Source organism: Alligator sinensis, unplaced genomic scaffold, assembly GCF_000455745.1.
Source record: "Alligator sinensis unplaced genomic scaffold, ASM45574v1 scaffold98_1, whole genome shotgun sequence".
Taxonomy (NCBI): Eukaryota; Metazoa; Chordata; order Crocodylia; family Alligatoridae; genus Alligator; species Alligator sinensis.
In genome coordinates this window covers 1,960,302-1,977,811 of record NW_005842058.1, presented here as the reverse complement: position 1 = coordinate 1,977,811, position 17,510 = coordinate 1,960,302, and the positions used below count along the sequence as shown (strand labels likewise).

At 61.2% G+C, this 17,510-nt stretch overlaps 1 protein-coding gene across 1 annotated transcript in view; it reads right to left on the bottom strand.

The window, feature by feature from the left end:
* Positions 1-829: 829 nt before the first annotated feature.
* LOC102375606 (disintegrin and metalloproteinase domain-containing protein 18) overlaps positions 830-17,510 on the bottom strand; it is a gene marked incomplete at its 5' end in the record, with an annotated part of 42,862 nt that continues 26,181 nt past the window's right edge. The window contains 19 exons of the mRNA XM_025203401.1: positions 830-1,090; positions 1,342-1,521; positions 4,031-4,187; positions 4,926-5,037; positions 5,619-5,699; positions 5,935-6,118; positions 7,861-7,966; positions 8,760-8,958; positions 9,471-9,560; positions 11,106-11,286; positions 11,837-11,973; positions 12,407-12,488; positions 12,589-12,755; positions 13,282-13,353; positions 13,672-13,737; positions 14,634-14,817; positions 14,918-14,994; positions 16,017-16,095; positions 16,701-16,759. Coding sequence (XP_025059186.1) covers positions 1,485-1,521; positions 4,031-4,187; positions 4,926-5,037; positions 5,619-5,699; positions 5,935-6,118; positions 7,861-7,966; positions 8,760-8,958; positions 9,471-9,560; positions 11,106-11,286; positions 11,837-11,973; positions 12,407-12,488; positions 12,589-12,755; positions 13,282-13,353; positions 13,672-13,737; positions 14,634-14,817; positions 14,918-14,994; positions 16,017-16,095; positions 16,701-16,759 — 2,070 coding nt within the window. The remainder of the gene's footprint in view (positions 1,091-1,341; positions 1,522-4,030; positions 4,188-4,925; positions 5,038-5,618; positions 5,700-5,934; positions 6,119-7,860; positions 7,967-8,759; positions 8,959-9,470; positions 9,561-11,105; positions 11,287-11,836; positions 11,974-12,406; positions 12,489-12,588; positions 12,756-13,281; positions 13,354-13,671; positions 13,738-14,633; positions 14,818-14,917; positions 14,995-16,016; positions 16,096-16,700; positions 16,760-17,510) is intronic.

The following is a 17,510-nucleotide window of genomic DNA, read 5'->3' as shown; positions in this document are numbered from 1 at the left end:
TGCACGCAAGGACTGCCAAAGCCTCTTGCCTAAGTGACGCGGCCTCTGCCCTGGCCAGGTCCTGCCTTGCCCCTGCACGGCTCTGCCACGCACTGCCTTCCACAGTGCACAGGGCAGGCTCCGCCGTGCCTATGTGTGCCATGGCCCTCGAGAAGCACCCGCAGTGTCCCACTCTGGGCAGCCAGGCCTTGCGGTCGCAGCTCCTGCTGCTCCAGCCATCTGTCTCCAGCGTTGCCCAGGCTTCCCTCCCATTCTGCCACGCAGAGCGCTGCCTCCCAGCTGCGCATCATTAAGTGAAGGCGGAAAGACAGTGCCACCCCAATGACCCTGGGCAGGCGTTTGCCAAAAATCCTTGGCAAAGCACGGCTGAGATGGAGCTCAACACCTTGCTAGACCTAGCAGGCATCGGGAGTCAGCCCCCACCCTCTCTTGCAGCTCCCTGAGCTAACGACAGCCATGGTCTCTAAGCCCTGGCTTGCGCTGTGGGACCTGCAGGGAACACCCTGCACCCGGGGGTCTTTGCGGGAGGAAGCAGCGTGGTCCGCCCCGCCCCGGGGCCCGACTCGGTTAGCTCTGCCAGCCAGTGCACAAAGCGCTGAGGTAGGGAGGTTGCCTTCTCAGCAGCTTCGGTCACTTCCGCAGGACCGCTGTGTCGATTCCCGCTTCAAGAAGCGCATGCCTGGGCACCCGCGGCTTAGTTGGCACTACTTGGCGTCTGGCTCGGCAGGCTCTGTGGGCCCCCTCGGGGCGGGAGCCCCTGCAAGGCACATGGGGGGCAAAGAGCCAGGTTGCTAGTCACTCCCAGAAAGCTTTTTATTCCACATGGGCACTCACTGGGCAGGGAAGAGGGCTATCAGACACCACCGCCGACTCCCAGTGGGACTCTCAGCAAAACACACACCCCACTCAAAGCTGCGGCACCCACTCAGGAGAAAATACACCACGCTCACTCATTACAACAGGCACCCGCTTCTGCAGGAAGCCCTGCGGGGCTGCTCCATCCTTCTCGCGGCCCGTCTTCCAAACATGTCTCGGGTTGTCTGCCTCTAGAAATTCCCAGCACGGGCCCTCAGCTCCTCTGGGCTACGCCCTGCAGCAAACAGACCAAGGACTTAAACACCCTGCTGTCACCAGGCTCCAGAGCACAGCGCTAAGGCAGCAGGTTGGCAATGGCAAACTACTGCGCACGCGAGAAGCTAGCTCTAGGCACTCCCGACATTTCTACGCCACGTTGAGGATGCGCTTTGCTTTCTTATACTGCGTGTGGCAAGCATCACGTCAGCCAGACCGGGCACCAGAGCAGGCCAAAGGCTGCGTGCTTGCTGTCCCTTTCACCCTCACCTTCAGGATCAAAGCAGCGCCTTTCGGATCGAGGGGGCAACCGCCTAGCCCCCCGAGCAAAGCTGTCGACACGTCCATCTGACACATACTAACAGCAAAGCAACCGGTGCTCCGGGCCTACGGCACTGTTAGACAGCTGACATTTACCTGGGATCTCCCGGCTTGCCCACGTCTTCTAGGCTGCATTGAGAAATAACAACGCAAAGGCTGTAAATCAGGCACTGGACGGGTATCCGACGCCATCTCAAAGTTACAGAGAGACAACTCGCTATCGGACCCGTTACATTTAGTCACGGGCACTCTCCCATCCCTTCGCTCCCGCGTCACAGCGTTACGTATCCACCCGCCGTTCCCCACGCATCTCACGATCCTCTCCCTCGGCCTCCCGAGGTATGGGCACCCTCCAGGCTCGTTACCTCACTACCGGAAGGCATAGTGGGGATTGTGGGCAGCTTTCTTGCTTTCCAAACAGACTTTTCCCCAGAGAGGGTAGAATTCATGCTGTTCCCGAGGGCTGAGGGCCTGGTTGGGAGATTTCCTGCCGGTGTCTAGCCCTCCTTCCCATTTCCACAGAGCTGTACTCGCGTGCCGCAGGGAGCCAATGAGGACCAGGGGCGTCAGGGCGGTTCCACCCCACCCTGGGGCACGGCAGTACCCTCCGTGCTGCCATTGGCAGCGCGGGCAAAAATCCACGAGAGCCTCTGGCCCTGTCTGCTAGTCACCCTCAGCTGGCTAATCGCCCTTGGCGAACCTGCACGTGCGGACATATCTTCCCCTACTCGAGCGGCTCTTCAGACCGTGCTGGGATAGCTGATGGCTATTTGGGAACACGCCCACATACGCCCTGCAGCTTGCTGGCCTGTACGGGGGAGCAGTCTTCCTCCACTCCCAGGTTGCCGCATCCTTCCTGAGTTCCCGCGTGGGAAAGGAGAGGGCCCTCTGGGGAGCAGCAGTTCCAGCTACAGGCCCTGGTCCTCTGGGACTACCCTCAGTGTCCTTCAAGAACCTGTAAGGTGCCTAATCATTATCACCTGTCCTTTGCTTGTTGACGGTGAGAACAGCAACAGCTCGGCCAGGCCTACACGTCAAATCTTGGCCACCACATGAAAATCACAGCACCTCTTGCACAAAAACGCCAAGGGCCAGCTGGGACCATACCAAATAGAGCAACCCCACTCGGTCTCATGCGCTGTGCGAGATTAGGTCACACCAAGGAGATGGTTCACAGAGAACCGACCGACTCATCACATGTGTGTGTGCGTCTCAGAAGCCAAGAAAAGGCAGGAAAGTGAGAGATGCATTTCAATGGCCCTAGCAGCTAGAGGAAACAAAAGGCATCTGAAGAGAAACTTGTAAAAAAACAGGAAAGATGTCCTGTACGTGACAAACGCTTCCGCCAACAAACCACCTAAGGTACAGGGTGCTAAAAATGTCTGACCCGTTCCGTGGGGGGAGGGTTGAAATACAAACCGCCGCCTGTACGAGCTCCTGCAAACATGCTCGACTGACACCTCTAAGTATCCTGTCTGACTGCTCAGGCCCATCGCCTGTAAACCGACCTACAAGAACAGGGTCTGCAGAGATGCACATCTTTTACCCCTAAGCAATGCAAGAACAGGAGCCTGGCAACTCACAGTTATGAGATGGTGAGCAACACCTTTTCCTCCCCTTGTTTGGACTCTAATCGACCAACTATCAAGGAAAAAGGCTTCCAAGTGATACAATTAAACAGGCTAAGACCTCACAGAATTTGCCAGCGAGGCGCGCACTCCCGGAGAAGCAGAGAGAGATTGCTGCTGCATCGCACCCGGCTTAACCAGCAACGGGTCCTGCGTGGTGCAGGCTGCAAGACTGGACCAGCTTCCTTCGCCGGCCTCGGGGAGAGAACGCTACTGCTGCTAAACGTGCACTAGGACTCTGTGAAGTAGCACATTTTAGTTTGAGAAGGAGTCTTTTTCTGCCGTTTGGTTTTATAAGCTTGCTTGCGGTATTGTTATTAAAGCCTTTCTGCTACGACTCAGCCAGGCGTTGTGTCAATTTGTGGGGCACGAGGTTGAATAACCCGCCCTCTCAATGCAACAGGCTCACACCCACCACAGCCTCGCAAGGCCTGGTGTATCCACTGCGACACTTGCAGGTCTCCCTTCTCAGCTGTCCAGGGACACCAGGGAATCCTACGTCAGCGGCCACCCCGCCAACCCTACGAGAGGCAGGGCGAGCTACCTTCCGCTGCTCTGACAGTTTCTGCTCAGCCCGCTGTTTTGCAGCCCTCCACCACTGCCAGGCCTGCGTGGGGCAGCCCAGTTGGAGACAGCCGCCCCGCTGGGAGCACCTCCTGCCCTAATGCGCTCCTCTTAGGCTGAGCTGCCGGCCCCTCTTCTGCCGCTCTGATCCATCTCACCCACGGGCTCCTACCGCTCGGCTACAGCTCGTCCCACCTTTACAGTCCCATCGCGTCCAGACACCTCCTCCCATCCCTCTACCAAGCCCCCAGGGCAAAACATGGCAGGAGCCCCCCAGCCGCTGTCTGAGGCTCCCAGCCCCTGCCCGGGGCCCTGCGGTCTCGCCCCGACTTCGGCCCAGCAGGGGATTTCCTGCAGCATGCCACCCAGCTACGGGTGCTGGCCCCAGACCCAGGCAGATCCCTGAGCCGAATGCCAACCATTCCCCTACAAACAGACCCATTTACTTGTCAGCCTGCAGCTCCTCCTTGTCACAGCACTGTGCCAGCTTCTTGCGCTTCATCACCAGGATGACAAAACCGATCAGGACCGGCAGAAAGAGAAAGCAGCTCAGCAGCAGCCAGTTTCTCACGGTGGTCATGTGGACTCCGTCGGTGATCGGACCTGCAAAGGAAACGGTTGTTACCGATGGCGTGGGTCCTGAACGCGCGGTCTCCCGGCTCCCGCAGCCCCGCCTGGGCAGGGCGCGGGGCTCTGAGGCCAGAGAAGCGCGGCTCTGGGGTGGGCCGTCCGCGAAGGATGGCGCGCCCGTCGGCAAGTTCCAAGGCCAGTTAGCCTCTCACCCAGCTGTCAGCTGAGAGCAGCCCCAGAGCTGGGCTCCTCCGGGTCAACCACCTACACAGCTGGACCAGTTCTACTCGGAGCGGGCACCGTAACCTCGACGCCACCCACTGCAAGCAGGGGCTGGGACTTTACAGCAAGCTCTGCACATCTCACATTTCTTGTGTGCTCGACCTGGTCCGGGTACCCCTGCCAGCCTGCCTGCAAAAGCCCCGATGCACCCTGGCATGCTCTAGCAACTCACGCCGGCAATGGTGCACCAGGACCATCATCACTGGCCAGGGGAGAGAGGCTACGTTTTGGCCGCACGCCGAGAGAGCGCACCAGTAATTCCCGAGTTTTTGTCACCGGGCATGACTGTAACGGACTCTGGCGGGCAAAAGAAAGGTGGGGGCTGCCCTCCTCTGTCCACTGCCACAGTTCAACAAGAGGCTGTCTTGCTGCACTTTGTCCCCTAACTGGGCATCTCGGCTGCCCCGTGGGACCCGTGTCAGGGAATTTCCCTGGGAAGCATTTCAGATGTCAGTCTGGGAGGAAAAGGACCATTTCTGGGCTACTGACTGCTTCTGAAGTTGCTGTCGATGCTTCCCCCAAAGCCAGCTTTCGTCTTAACAGTGCAGTCGGGCGGCATCCAGCCAGATTCGCAGTGACAGTTTCCTCTGTTGTTGCAGACCTGCGAGACGAGCGTGATGGAAGGGGGAACGAGGCAGCGTGTTGCAGGCTGCCCCCATGCTCCCCCAGCTCCGGGGCACTCCCGCTGCCCGTACTCGCGGGCAAGTCTTTCGCCATCCCTGTCTCAGGTCTGCTAGCTGTGCACGAGCCCATCCCCACGTTCGCGTCACATCTCAGGCCTCAAGGGCTCCCCGAGCCCACGTTTCCCGAGGCACCGTGAAGGAGGCTCGGATTTGGAGCCGGAAGCAATTCCGGGTGGCACACAGCTGCGCTCCTGGCCTTGCAGACTGGCCCAAGGCTCGGGTCACCGCCCACCCAAGCAACTCAACACCAACCCAAAGGGCACAGGTCCGTATCAGCACAGCGCCGTGCTTCACAGCCCAGGGGTGCCGGCAGTTCCTCCCACCTTGGCTAGGGAACCCGTGAAGCACCCGAGCTGCTCGGGGGACGGACGGTGGCTTCCACTGACGCCCGCCATGCGCCAGCCGCGTCGCCAGACTGCACGGGCCAGGTGTCGGCCCACGCTTGTGACTCCCCTATGGGGTCACTCCCCGTGGTAAGACACATGCTGCTTGCACTCACCCCGCGATTGTTGCATTTGGCCGCCACGTCACAGTTGTAGCCCAGGACAGAAACATCCACGCACTTCCGGTTTATGCAGATCTACAAGCCAGACAGACCCACGATTCCCTGTTGCTAGGAATCCCAGCCCGCACTGTGCCCGCCCCTTTGAGGGCTGCACCAAGACTCAGGGCCCTCTGCCCAGAGCCAACGTCACCCCAACACCGCCGGCCTGGGGCACGGGTCTGAGAGTGACAGGGCACTGCCCCCGCTGCCAAAAGCACGCCCTTTCCTGGCGCACACGGCCACCGCTACACCTCAGCGGGCCTTTGCTTACCTTCTTGTCCCCGCAGACAGTGCCATCGCTCACCGCCATGGGGTCCGTCTTGCCCAGTTCCTGCATGTAGTCCAGGGTGACGCACAGGTGACTCTTGGCCCTGGCATAGATGACGGCTGCTGTCGTCTTCACAAAGGGCTTTTTTAGCGGCACCTCACACACCAGCTTCCCGCAGAGGAAGTCACTGCCAAGGCATCAGAGTTACGGTGACCGTGAGGCTTTCTGCACCCCGCCACCCCCCGGTCATTGTCCTTGTGGTCCAGGCACACCGCCTTTTCCGGTCGCCAAGCCCTGCATGGGGAGCCCCACCTGCCGTGTCTTCCCTGCCCTCCACTGCACCCCTGGTGCCATGCAGGTGCATCCCCAGGCCTGGCACACCCCAACTTCCTGGGGAAACGCAGCTGTAGGAAGCCGTCCGGTCCGGCGAGGCTCCGAGCAGCCCATGCCCCGAGGTGGGGGGTGACAGGATCGGGGAAGGATAGCAGTGTTCCCTTCCAGACCCTCCTAGAGGGCAGCTGCTGCAGGCCAGAGGATCCCAGCCAGAAACGCAGGATTGCCCTAGCACTTTCCCTCAGCTCCCTGCTGCTGCAGAAGACCCCGAGGGAGACCTGTGCTTCTCGGCCAGCTGGCAGCTGGTGGCTCCCCACCCCGGGTCTTCTGGGTCACCAGACTGGGGAGGAGGGGTTGTTGCTACATGGGGTTGACAGCCAGGCTTCCACCAAGCCTGCCTGCCTTAGCCACCTCAGCGTGCTCCGAGCTCGCTCCTCGGACTCAGGCGCCTGTCCAACACGGGCTGCTTCTGCCAGCACCGTTTTGGGGGGGCGGATCGTGCACTAGCACAGCTGCTTCTCACTTCATGCTTTTTGTTCCCTCTCACCGGGGGAGGTAAGGGACAGCTTGTGAAACAACACTGCCACAGCGCGCTACCCACTTGGGATACCATTTCTACTAAGCCAAGGAGCGGCCGCCCTCGAAGTGCCGCAAAGCACGTTCGGAAGCCTAAGGAGAGCTTCGCGGCATTTCTTGCCAGCGGAGCATCGCCGACAAAATAACCCGCAGAACGAAAGCCGCGCTCACTCCGGTTTACGTGGCCGCGGGAGAGGAGGGGATTAACCATGCGAAGGCTGCGTGCATCTCGCCTCCTAATCACTTTCCCCGGCAGAACGCCAGGAAGGCAGGGAGCACTGAGACCACCCAGGGATTTCCACAGCACACGGACGCAGCAACCCTGCTGTCAGAGCACAGCCCCCCCCGAGGCTGCAAACCCCACGGTGCCCGGCACAAGCAAATCCCAAAAGGCTCCGTGGGCCTGGGCAGGGGGAGCAACTGGGGCGGAGGTGGCAGCAAGGGGGACTGTAGGGTGTTCGGCCCGCCGCGCTTCGCGGTTGCACCCCGCGGCAGGCTCCCCAGCACCGCGGGCACCTTGCCGAGATGGTTTGCTGCTCCTCGTTTGGTGCGGGAAGACCCTACGGACCCTTGGTCTCTCTCAAGAGCCCATGCCCGCAGCCCAGCGCTCTGCCGGCGGGCAGCAAGCTGTGTGCGAGGGGCTCACCGCCGGCCGGCCGTGCTGACCCAGGGAGGCAGGCTGCTGCCCGCACCTGACACCCTTCAGCCGCTTCTCTTGCCCCTTCCCGGGGCGAGCAGACGGTGGCAGAGCTGGAGCAGGAGGCCCCTAGGAGGCGGCCCAGGATGCCATTCCCAGCAGCGCCACGCTGGTATCAACAGGCCGACGGCCATCGGGCAGCGGGAGATGCCCCACCCCGGCCCTTTGCCACTGCACTGCAACGGGCAGCTTCCCGCCAGCCTGCTCCTGAAGCCACGTGGGGGCCAACATCCAGGTAAATAGCCTGAGCCGCCACTTTTCTGTCTGGCACGCAGCCCTGCTCCCACTCGCCAGGAGGCCATTCCCAGTTCAGCCACTCGTACCTCGCCAGGCAGCTCAGGTACCCCGTCGGCTGGGAGCCACAGTTCCCCATGCGGTCGTTTTTGCTATTGACTTCTTCATAGCAAGCCAAAGGTGCGCTTTTTGCCCCTGCAAACACAGAGACGGGAGCGCCACTTGCCAGAGACACACGGAGACTGGACGCGGCAACTGCTTACGGGCACACGTCACCCGTCCCAACCCGGCGCCCTTAGCCAACCCTTCCTGCCAATGCTCGAGCCGGCTCTCTTCAAGGCCCTTTGGTTGCGGCAGATTCGGCATGCAACCTTCTCCCTGCCCTGGCCCCAGATGCTGCGAGGGACCCGCCCCGGCCTAGGCCCTCTCCCACTCAGACACCTTCGCAAACTGCTGTGAAAGCCAACAATGCAGTACCAGGCTGCCTCCTGTCGCCAAAATACCACCACTGCCACCGCCTGCCCAGCTCCCCAGGCTCCGGCGCCTGCAGCACCCAGGGCCTGTGCAGACTGCAGGGAGCTGGCAAGCCCCATGTTGCAGCTCCACCTTTTCCGCTGACCTAGTCTCTGCACCACATCCAGGCCCCTGGCAGCAGCGACGTGGCTTGTGCGATTCAGCACCAGCGCGTGAGAAACAGCAGCTGGCTGCCAACGCAAGATGCTGCCGCCAGCGGCGCTCTACAAAGAGGCGTCACTTGACCGGTCCCTTGCCAGGGGACCACGCTGGCAAGCGCCAAGGCGGGCGAGCATGGCTGGCCTGCACATGTAATTTATCAAACTCTAGGAAGTCCAGCCCGGTGTGTGGAGGCCCCCGCGCCCTGGGACTTGTACGCACCTGGGCCGTCACGCCGCAGGGACCTGACCGGATTTGGGGCGTCCCACTAAAAAGCCGTCAGAGCCCAGTCCCATCGCACGTTGGTCTCTCTTACCTCTCCCAAACACTTGGGTGCACTGCTTGTCGGCCAGCTGGCACCTGCTTTTGTAACAGTAGCCAGACTGCCGCTTGCACGGGTGCCCATCCATGACCCAGAAGTCAGGCGGGCAGGCCGCAGAGGATCCATTGCAGTACTCCTGGAGATCGCACTCGCCATCCACAGTGCTTCGACATAACGTACCGTTGCGCAGGAACTGGCAGAGAGAAGCCACGGCACAGGGTCGGGACCCGGTTGGAGGGACTTCAGACACACAAGTGCCCGAGGGCTGGAGATCTGGCAGTGGTTTTGCTGGCAGGAAGCAAGGACGCTGAAAAACCACTCGGCTCCCCGTAAAACTGCACCACGGTTAGGACGGCTCCCGCTGGTTAGCATACGAAACTCTAGGTCCCTGAGCCTGTTTAAACCCCTGCAACGCACCTTCCCTCCACGCCACCCCGAGGCAACGAAAACTCCCTGCAACCTGGCCGCATTCTCATCGTGTCGACAACAAGGCTTCGCACAGCTTGCAGGCATGCACGCGCACATGCCGTGGGCTCTGCTTTCCGCCGCGTGGCAGCAGAGCGGGCAAAATCGACAGCGTGAACGCGTGGCCCCACTCCCATACGCCATGACAGACCGTGCGCGTCTGAACCGCAAAGCGTGTGCGGCACAGACATTCCGGTTGAGACAGCCGTGGGCCGCGACCGTTCAGAGCGCCCTGCTTACCTGGCACTCCCAGCAGCAGAGCCCAGTGGAACATTTGATGTTGCTTCTGAATCTGCAGGTGGGCTGGCAGCACCGGCTCCTCTGGCACTCCTGAAAGCCAACGGCAGAGGCCCAACTGCATTTCCAACGCTAGAAAGAACAGTTGCGGGCGGCCACGAGAACCGCGCTGGCTGTCGCAGAAAGGAAAGCACCGCATCGCACGGGTGCAGGCTCGGCCACTTGGAGCCTCTGGCAGGATAGCAGGGACGCCAGCCATTCATACCCCCGCCTCCCCCTGCCTGACACCCTCACACCTTTCACCTAGCTGCAGGGAGCACGTTTTATCCACGATGCCTCCTACGCCAGGGTCAAATCCCACCCCCGTTGGCACAGTCATAGACCGGCGTGGCTGAAAGGGACCTGAGGACAGCAGGGCACATCCCCTGGGGCTGCCTGGGGAGAGGGCCGCCCGAAGGTCAGCCGGCAGGCAGGGCTGCGGGATGCGGCTGGCACAGGCAACGTAGCATGGAATAGAGCCCAGGCATTCTGGGACGCATCATCCCCTGGCGCGGCAGCAGAGTCCGCTGCTGCCGAGGAGAGACCTGAGCCCCGCTTGCTCGTCCCCACTGTTAACACTTTGTCTGGCTTCTCCCCATGGGCATCAGCAGGCAAGCATGGGGCGACACCGCCTCCCCCGCCGCTTCCCAAAATGCCCGGTGCCCTACGGTGCTGCGTCCGGCTGGGCCAAGTCGAGGGAGGGTGAGAGAGCACTGCCCTGGGGACTTCCTTCAGACCTTCGGCCTCAAGATGGCTCTAGTCCCTCTGCCCGCTACGGGCAGCGGCATCCTGGCCAAACTGTCCACGTGCCGTTCTGACCCACTGCACAAACCCTCCTCAAATCACGGCACGCAGCTCTGGGCTTCCCTACCTGCCTCAGGGCAGGGACATGTGGGCAGACCTCTCACTGTCCCGCCGCTACGAGGTTGCCGCAGACCCTGGCTTCAAGCCAGAGGATGCTGCCTCTTGCTACAGAGGAAGGCAGCAAGGCCGTGCCAGGCTGACCGCGGAGTACGATTCGTTCCAGACCCCAACTGTGGCGCTCGGTTGGACCCTGAGCTCTGGCTTAGCCCTCTCCATGCTCCCTCCAGTCCTAGGCTCCTACATTACGGGACTCCCTGGAGTTCCGGGAGGCGCAGCTACCGAGGGACAAGATTTCACCTGGGGCAGGAGGGCGGTGACAGACCCAGGGGATCTCCTCGGCTTGCAGACACGCTCCAGCCCTTCTCCCTCAGCTGATGCTCTCGGGCAGCACTGCGCACAGAGCTTTTCTCCCTGGCAGCTGCCCGTCAGCAACTACACAGGTCGGTACGACAACCATGACCCACTGTATCCCAAACCCACTGTACCAGGGCGCTCTCTTGTTGGCTCGCCCCCCCGACCCCTGCTGTGAGGACAGGGGACGTCTTACAGAGATTGGCACCCACAACCTCAGACGCACTTCTGATTGCAAAGGTGGGAGAAACATCCAAGCGACGCCAACAAAGCGATCCAAGCCAGAGCTAACGAGCGAGACCTACGATGACCTCCCAAGGTCCCTTTGCAACCCCGCTTTTCTCCAATTTTATCTCCGTTCTGTGCCTGGGGCTGCCCGCTCACCCATGACGAGCCACAGTCGCACTCCTCCCCGGGCTCCACGATATTGTTGCCGCAGACGGGCGCCCGGTACGACACGTTCATGTGCGGCCTGTTCAGGAGGCAGCGTCCATCCTCGCTCGCCAGGAACCTCGCCAAGTCTCGGATGCTGCAGGCGCTGAAGGCCCTGGGGCCGCTGGCACCTCTGACAGACAGTGCAGACAGCTGGCATTAGACCCCCAAAATGCTCACAGGTGCATTTTGGGGGTCTAACAACTACGATCTCCTGATCCCGCGGCTTTCACGTGAACCGTCTGCCTGCCACACGGGGCTACAGCCTGACTGATGGGCACCCCAGGCGGAGCGCATTCCACCTGCACAGGACACGGCAGCAGGGCCATCTTTTCTGCGTCATGCTCCCGTGCAGCCCTGGGCCTCAGGAGAGCACCTCTGGGGTGAGAGAGCAGGGCTGCTCCCTCAGGCAAGCAATCCTCCGCTCTGCTGTGGAGACCCCTCGTGCTGACGCTGGAGCTCGGTCAGCGGGGCTGTCGCCGACGACACCAGCGCCGTGCTCTGACCCGGCAGCGGCCAGGCGCCAGGGCAGCACACGTTTTGGGTCAGGAACAAACGGGGCCGGAGTCCGACCCAGGACAAGGGGGCGCAAGACTGCACCTACAGGGATGCTCACGCCTACGTGGGTTACATACAGGCCCACCCACAGGAGCCCGGCCTGGCCCGGCGAGGCACATCCTTACACTGTGCCGGGGTGCATGACGCAGGTGGCTCCCGCGCAGCGACAGGTCCTGGGGTCCTCGAGGGTCATCCCCAGGCTCAGACCCAGCAGCTGAGCCACGACGACTGAAAAGGTCTCCAGGGTCACTGCTCTCTGGTACTGCGGCAAGGGGACATGGCAAGCGCATTGTGGAGGCAGGAAGGCAGGCTCCCGCGCTCGCCAGGGCTGCTCTGCTCCACACCATGGCCAACAGTCACCGACAACACAGCTACCCCGACCCCATCCCTGCAGCACGAGGGCCCGGCGGCAGGTTGAACTCCGTCCAGAGGCAGAGATCGCTCTGCGCCAGCTGCAGGGCGGCAACGCCGCCCAATGGCCAGAGCAGCCCGCGTGCACCCGTGTCCTGAGCAGGGGTCCCGAGGTGCTGCAGTGCTGTCCCCACCTCACTGCCCCCCGCTGCCCTGCAGACACTTTGCCCCCGCCATGCCTGGATGCAGCCTCCCCTCCCCCGTGCAGCAGCCGGGGCTTGTGCCGAGGCACTGCAGGGCTGGGGGCACCCGTCGCCCTCCCGCAGGCTGCTCTGGGCACCTACCAGGGCCACCCCTCCCGAGTAGTTGCGCAGACACAGCTGCCCTGCAAAGGAGGCCCCCACGTGCTCTGGCCGCTCCCGGGACCTGCAACACACAGAGAGGCCCCGGGTCCCACCGTGCTCTCGCCGGCCGCAGGCAGGCTGCCGGGATCCGGGGTGCATAGCCCCCCGCCCCCTCGTCTTACACCAACAGGTAGCTGAGGTCGTGCGGCCGCAGCGGGCGGTGCAGGCTCTTCCACCGCAGAAACCTCCACAGCAACTCGGGGGCTTCCCCTGCCGTCGCCATCTGGTCCTCGTCCACCCACAGCTCCAGGGACGACAGGATGATGGTCACATTGAGAGGGGCAAACACCTGCCGGGGCAGCACAAGACGGGCCAGGTCACCTGGCGCTGGGGCTGGGCGACCTCTAGGAGGAGCGAGGCACCGACACACAGAAAAACCACGCACAGCAAGAGAGAACACCCCACAGAAGGGCTCCTTGGGGGCCCCACAACTACACCTCATCCGTCCAACACCCGTTCAGTCCCAGAGGGAGTCAGGCAGTTCAAAGTGGCTCCTCCCTGTCTGTGGTAACAAGCCTTGCCAACTTTCAAAAGAGCCTGGCCAATGCTCAGCCCTAGAAATCAGGAGCAGGCCAGCTCCATTAGCTGTGCGACACCTGCAGGAGGCACAGCTGCCCCGCTGGCCCAGTGCAGACCCCTTCCCTCTGAGCTGCTCCAGCTCTGGGCGCAGCAGCAGGTCCGCAGCAGACCGAGGACCAGAGCCCCATAGGCCTGGCGCTCGGCCCCTGCTCCCAGGGCCGTGCTACCGCACAGCAATCCCCGCAGAGAGTCTCGTTTCCCCCGGGAACAGGCAAGGCCGAAGGGCAGCAACTCACACTGTTGACAAAGCTGAGGAGCTGCACGACCTTCTCTGTCACCACCTCCTTGTCGGAGCCCATGTAGTCGTACTGCGACACAGAACGCGGTGCGTCACAGCAGCACCCGCGGCAAGGGGAGCGCTCGGCTTTCACGCACGCCCAGGGGTTGCCCTTGCCATACCACGCCTTCCCCCAGGGCTACCCCCCATCTCTGCACCGGATCCTCCCTCGTCCTCCGCAAAAAGGACAGGGCAGGCACTGAACCAGGACGTTTCCAAACCGGCCACGGGCTCCACGGCCAGAAAAGCTGGGCATCCCCTGTGACCATGCCCCCAGGCGGCTAGCTCTCCAACACGAGCAGCTACGCTTTTGCACCAAGGACAATCCCGTCAAAGCTTCAGTACTCACTAGAGCCTTAGCCACAACCACGTGCATTTCCACATATCTGGGGGATTTGCTGAGGCCTTGTATTGGCTGGAAAGGAGAAAGGAAAACAAAAGATCTTCTCTGCTGCACACCCTGTGCTCACTCCTGACCGTGCTCCTCGGGCAGGCTTGCCCCTGCTCACCTCCCGTGCTACTTGGTGACGGCAGGAATTGCGAGAGGCCACAGCGTCACAAACCTGCCAGCGACCCCAAGAGCTGGACTGCACTTGGCCCCACAGACACTTAGGACAGGATTTCATGATGGACAACACGGAGAGGCCCAATGCCTCCACAGCTGAGGCTTCTTGAATAGCAATCCCACCCCAAAGCCAGAAAGCCCTGGAAGGGACGGGCCCTTCTCCATCTCTCCTAGTGCAGGGAGGGTCCAGGTCTGATGCTCTCGTGCCACATTTCTGTGCAGTCACAGCCTGCTTTGCCCGCCTCTGGGCTCCTGTCACAGGCAGAAGGCCTCAAACACCTCACCCACTTGCACTGGATTTCCTCCCTGCCCCGAGGCTACCCTGGCCTTGTCCTGCCGCGGCTCCTCATCGGTGTGGCTCGGTGCCCCGCCAGGCACACCGCACTTCTCACGGCACTGCTCCCCGATCCCTGCTTTACTGCGATGGACAGGTTCTGCGCAGGCAGCCAGCCACCCAGAGCTGCCCTCTTCCACGCACGCACTTGTCCCACCCTGGCTGCCAGAGGGGGGCACCGGCACCCAGCTGCTGCGGGACATCCCACACCGTGGAGCGGGGCAGGCGACACAGGCCAAGGGACTGGGCTACAGCCTCGGGTATGGGGACTGCCATCGCAGCGGGGGCTGTTCCCTGGCACCTGCGCCGTTCCTACAGACTGCGGCGGCCCAGTCTCCCCCCGAATGCTTCACGAGGGCATTCGCAGAGCCGATCGGCTACGACACCCGCCCTTGCTGAGTACATCGCTTACTATAGCGTCTCTTCCTGCGTCTGGCTGAAGTATGACTCCTCCGTCCCCTGAAAGAGTGTTGTTCTCCACAAAGAGCTGACTCTCAATGTCCTCGTTCCAGACCCGATACATCAAGTGCTGGAACCCAGGCGCCAAGTCCAAGGGCTCGATGCCGTAGGTGACGTTCTCCACCTGCAGAACCCCCCTGAGAGGGGAGAGATGATCACAAGTGAGCAGCGAGAAACGGTAGCCAGTTGCGTGTGAACCACGCAACGAGGGCGCTCAGGTAGAGGACAGGCACCTACCTCAGTCCAGCGCAGGTGCTGAGAGTCACAACCGAACTGGGGAAACCAACAACGTATCCTCTGTAGAAGCAGTCACGCTGGAGGGAAGAACCAGAAAAACACTGGGGGCTTCTGCATCATGCAGGAGAGATCCCCGATGGATAGCCCCAAGCAGGATGCAAAGATGAGGACTCTCGTTGCTGAGGCCGTGCCGTCGCTGCCATTCCAAGGGAGGGTTCAACCCCCGGGACCACAGTTTGCACATGAAACCTTGACGTGCTCTGCTTTTCTCTGCCTTGCACCACTCGGCTGACCCGCTCTCTTAGACACCTGCTGCTTCTCAACCTGTGGCACCCATCTCCCAGTCTGAGCACCTCCGAATGTTTTGTGGGCCAGCGGTCTCAGCCCCCTGCCAAAAACCGCGACTTCCCCTTGGCCACCAGGGAATCTTTGTCCACATAGTTTCCAGGAGAAATAGACTTGCGGGGGGAAGCCAGGGAGCTCCACAGCCTCAGCAAGGCTGGCTGCCCGTATCCTCGAGCCTTGGACGTGGCTACCCTTTTCTCTTTAAGGGTGCTTAGCTGTGGCCACGGACATTGTCCTGTGTATTACCAAGCCACCCGTTTCAGGGCTGGGAAAGCAGGGCCTGCCGGCAGCCAGATGCTCCCGACTTGCCGAGAAGTTCGAGGCAGGAAGGGCTCCAGAAACACCGATCACCCTTCCCTTCCCTTCCAGCCAGTCGCTGTGGACTCTGCCCCCGAGGACTGTGACGAGAGGTTGGCAATCGTGCCGGGTCGGATCTGTCCACCCAGTGAGCACGGGACTCCCCGGGGACTACAGCCCCCTGCTCCACGGAGCCCCGTGGCGGCGCAATGGGCAAAATCGCGCCCCTCCGCATTCCCCAGTGCCTCATCTGACCGGTACCGACTCCTGCAGCACGTTCCCGCGCGTCCCTGAGGAAGCACTCGGCATGGTCAGTCAAGTATCAGCAGCGCACGGAAAAGTGCTAGGCGCTTTCCAGGAGAAGAGATTCCCGCGCTGTTTATCAAAAGAAGGAAAGACCCCAGGGACCCCTTCTGACAAATCTGAGTTGCTGCTGGGCGTAGTAACCACCTCTTACCTTAATAGTTGGGATTTCAGCGTGCACGGCACCTTGTCTGCTGTAAGTATACACCCTGAAATCGCTGGGTAAAAACACTCTGCAAAGGGGGAGGGGGAGAAAATGAGGAAAATGGAAAAAAAAACCCTTGACCTTCCAAAGCAACTATTCCTGAAATCGTTATTCCTACCCACTCCTGACATTTGAGCTAGCTGGGAGGCAGCCACAAACCCTTCAGAGGTTTGAAAACCCTTCAGGGTTTTGACCCCCTGCATCTGCGGGGCAGTTTCTGTAGCCTCTGACCTCCGGAGCGCACTCAGCCTCCACGCTATAGCGCGTTCAGGAGCAGGCCAGGCTGAGATGTGTCCTACAGAGGAGGGGGCCCACCTGGAGTGTGGCCACATTCACTTGAGTGGCTTTGGTCCCCGCTACCCTGACAGCACAAACCTCTGACTTGAAGCCCCAGATTCACAGGCCCGGTGGGCAGGTTCCCACACCGAGCTGTTTCGCTGCCCTCACGGCACCCGGGGCCTTGTCAGCCTGGGCGGCTGGTGACAGAGTGCGTTTCGGACCACGACGGACCCAAGGGCACCAGGAGACCTATGACCCAACCGGCGCAGCGGCGCTAGGCAGCACCTCCTCCCCATGACGGGCTTGCGGGGACCACCGAGGGACCGGCCGGGGGCGGGAGACCACGCCACTTACTGCTGCTGCAGGTGAACGGTGTAGGGCTTCCCTTCTATTGTAAGCACGTAGGAGATCTTCTACAGCAGCCCAGAGGTCAGAAAAAAGGCAGATTACTACCCGAATGTTTTTCACTGCACAATACATCTGCAACTCACACTTGCGACCTTCATTCAAAAGTACGCAGTAACCACATACACCCCGAGTGGTGCTGAGAAGCAAAGGGCCAACATGGCTGGGAGGTGCCAGCTCAGCTACCAAAGGGCTTGCTCCTGGGGGTCTTCCACAGCTGTACTCTGTGCGGCATGGGTCAGTCGTGAACTGCATCCCTTGACATGCAGTTCTGCCGTTCCTTCGCACTAGTGGAGCCAGCAAAGAAGGGCAGAAAGCCCCAAGAATAAAAATGCCCTTATAGTTTCACAGTTTCATAGTAGTTAGGGGTCAGAAGGGACCTAAATAGATCATCTAGTCTACCCCCCCGCCACTGGCCCCAGACAGGTGTTCATCCAACCTCTTTTTGAATTTACCCAAGGTAGGAGCGAGGATCCCTTCTCTAGGAAGTTGGTTCCAGAACCTAGCCACCCTGACAGTGAAATAGTGCCTCCTAATCTCTAACCTGAACCTATTCTCCAGCAGCTTCGGGCCATTGTTCCTCGTCATCCCAGGTGCTGCTGGGGGGAATAGGGCCCTTCCTATTTGCTGCTGATCTCCCCTAACAAGTTTGTAGGCAGCCACCAAATCTCCCCTCAGCCTCCGCTTGCTGAGGCTGAACAGGTTCAGGTCCCTCAGCCTCTCCTCGTAGGGCCTGCCCTGTTGCCCTCCAACCAAGCC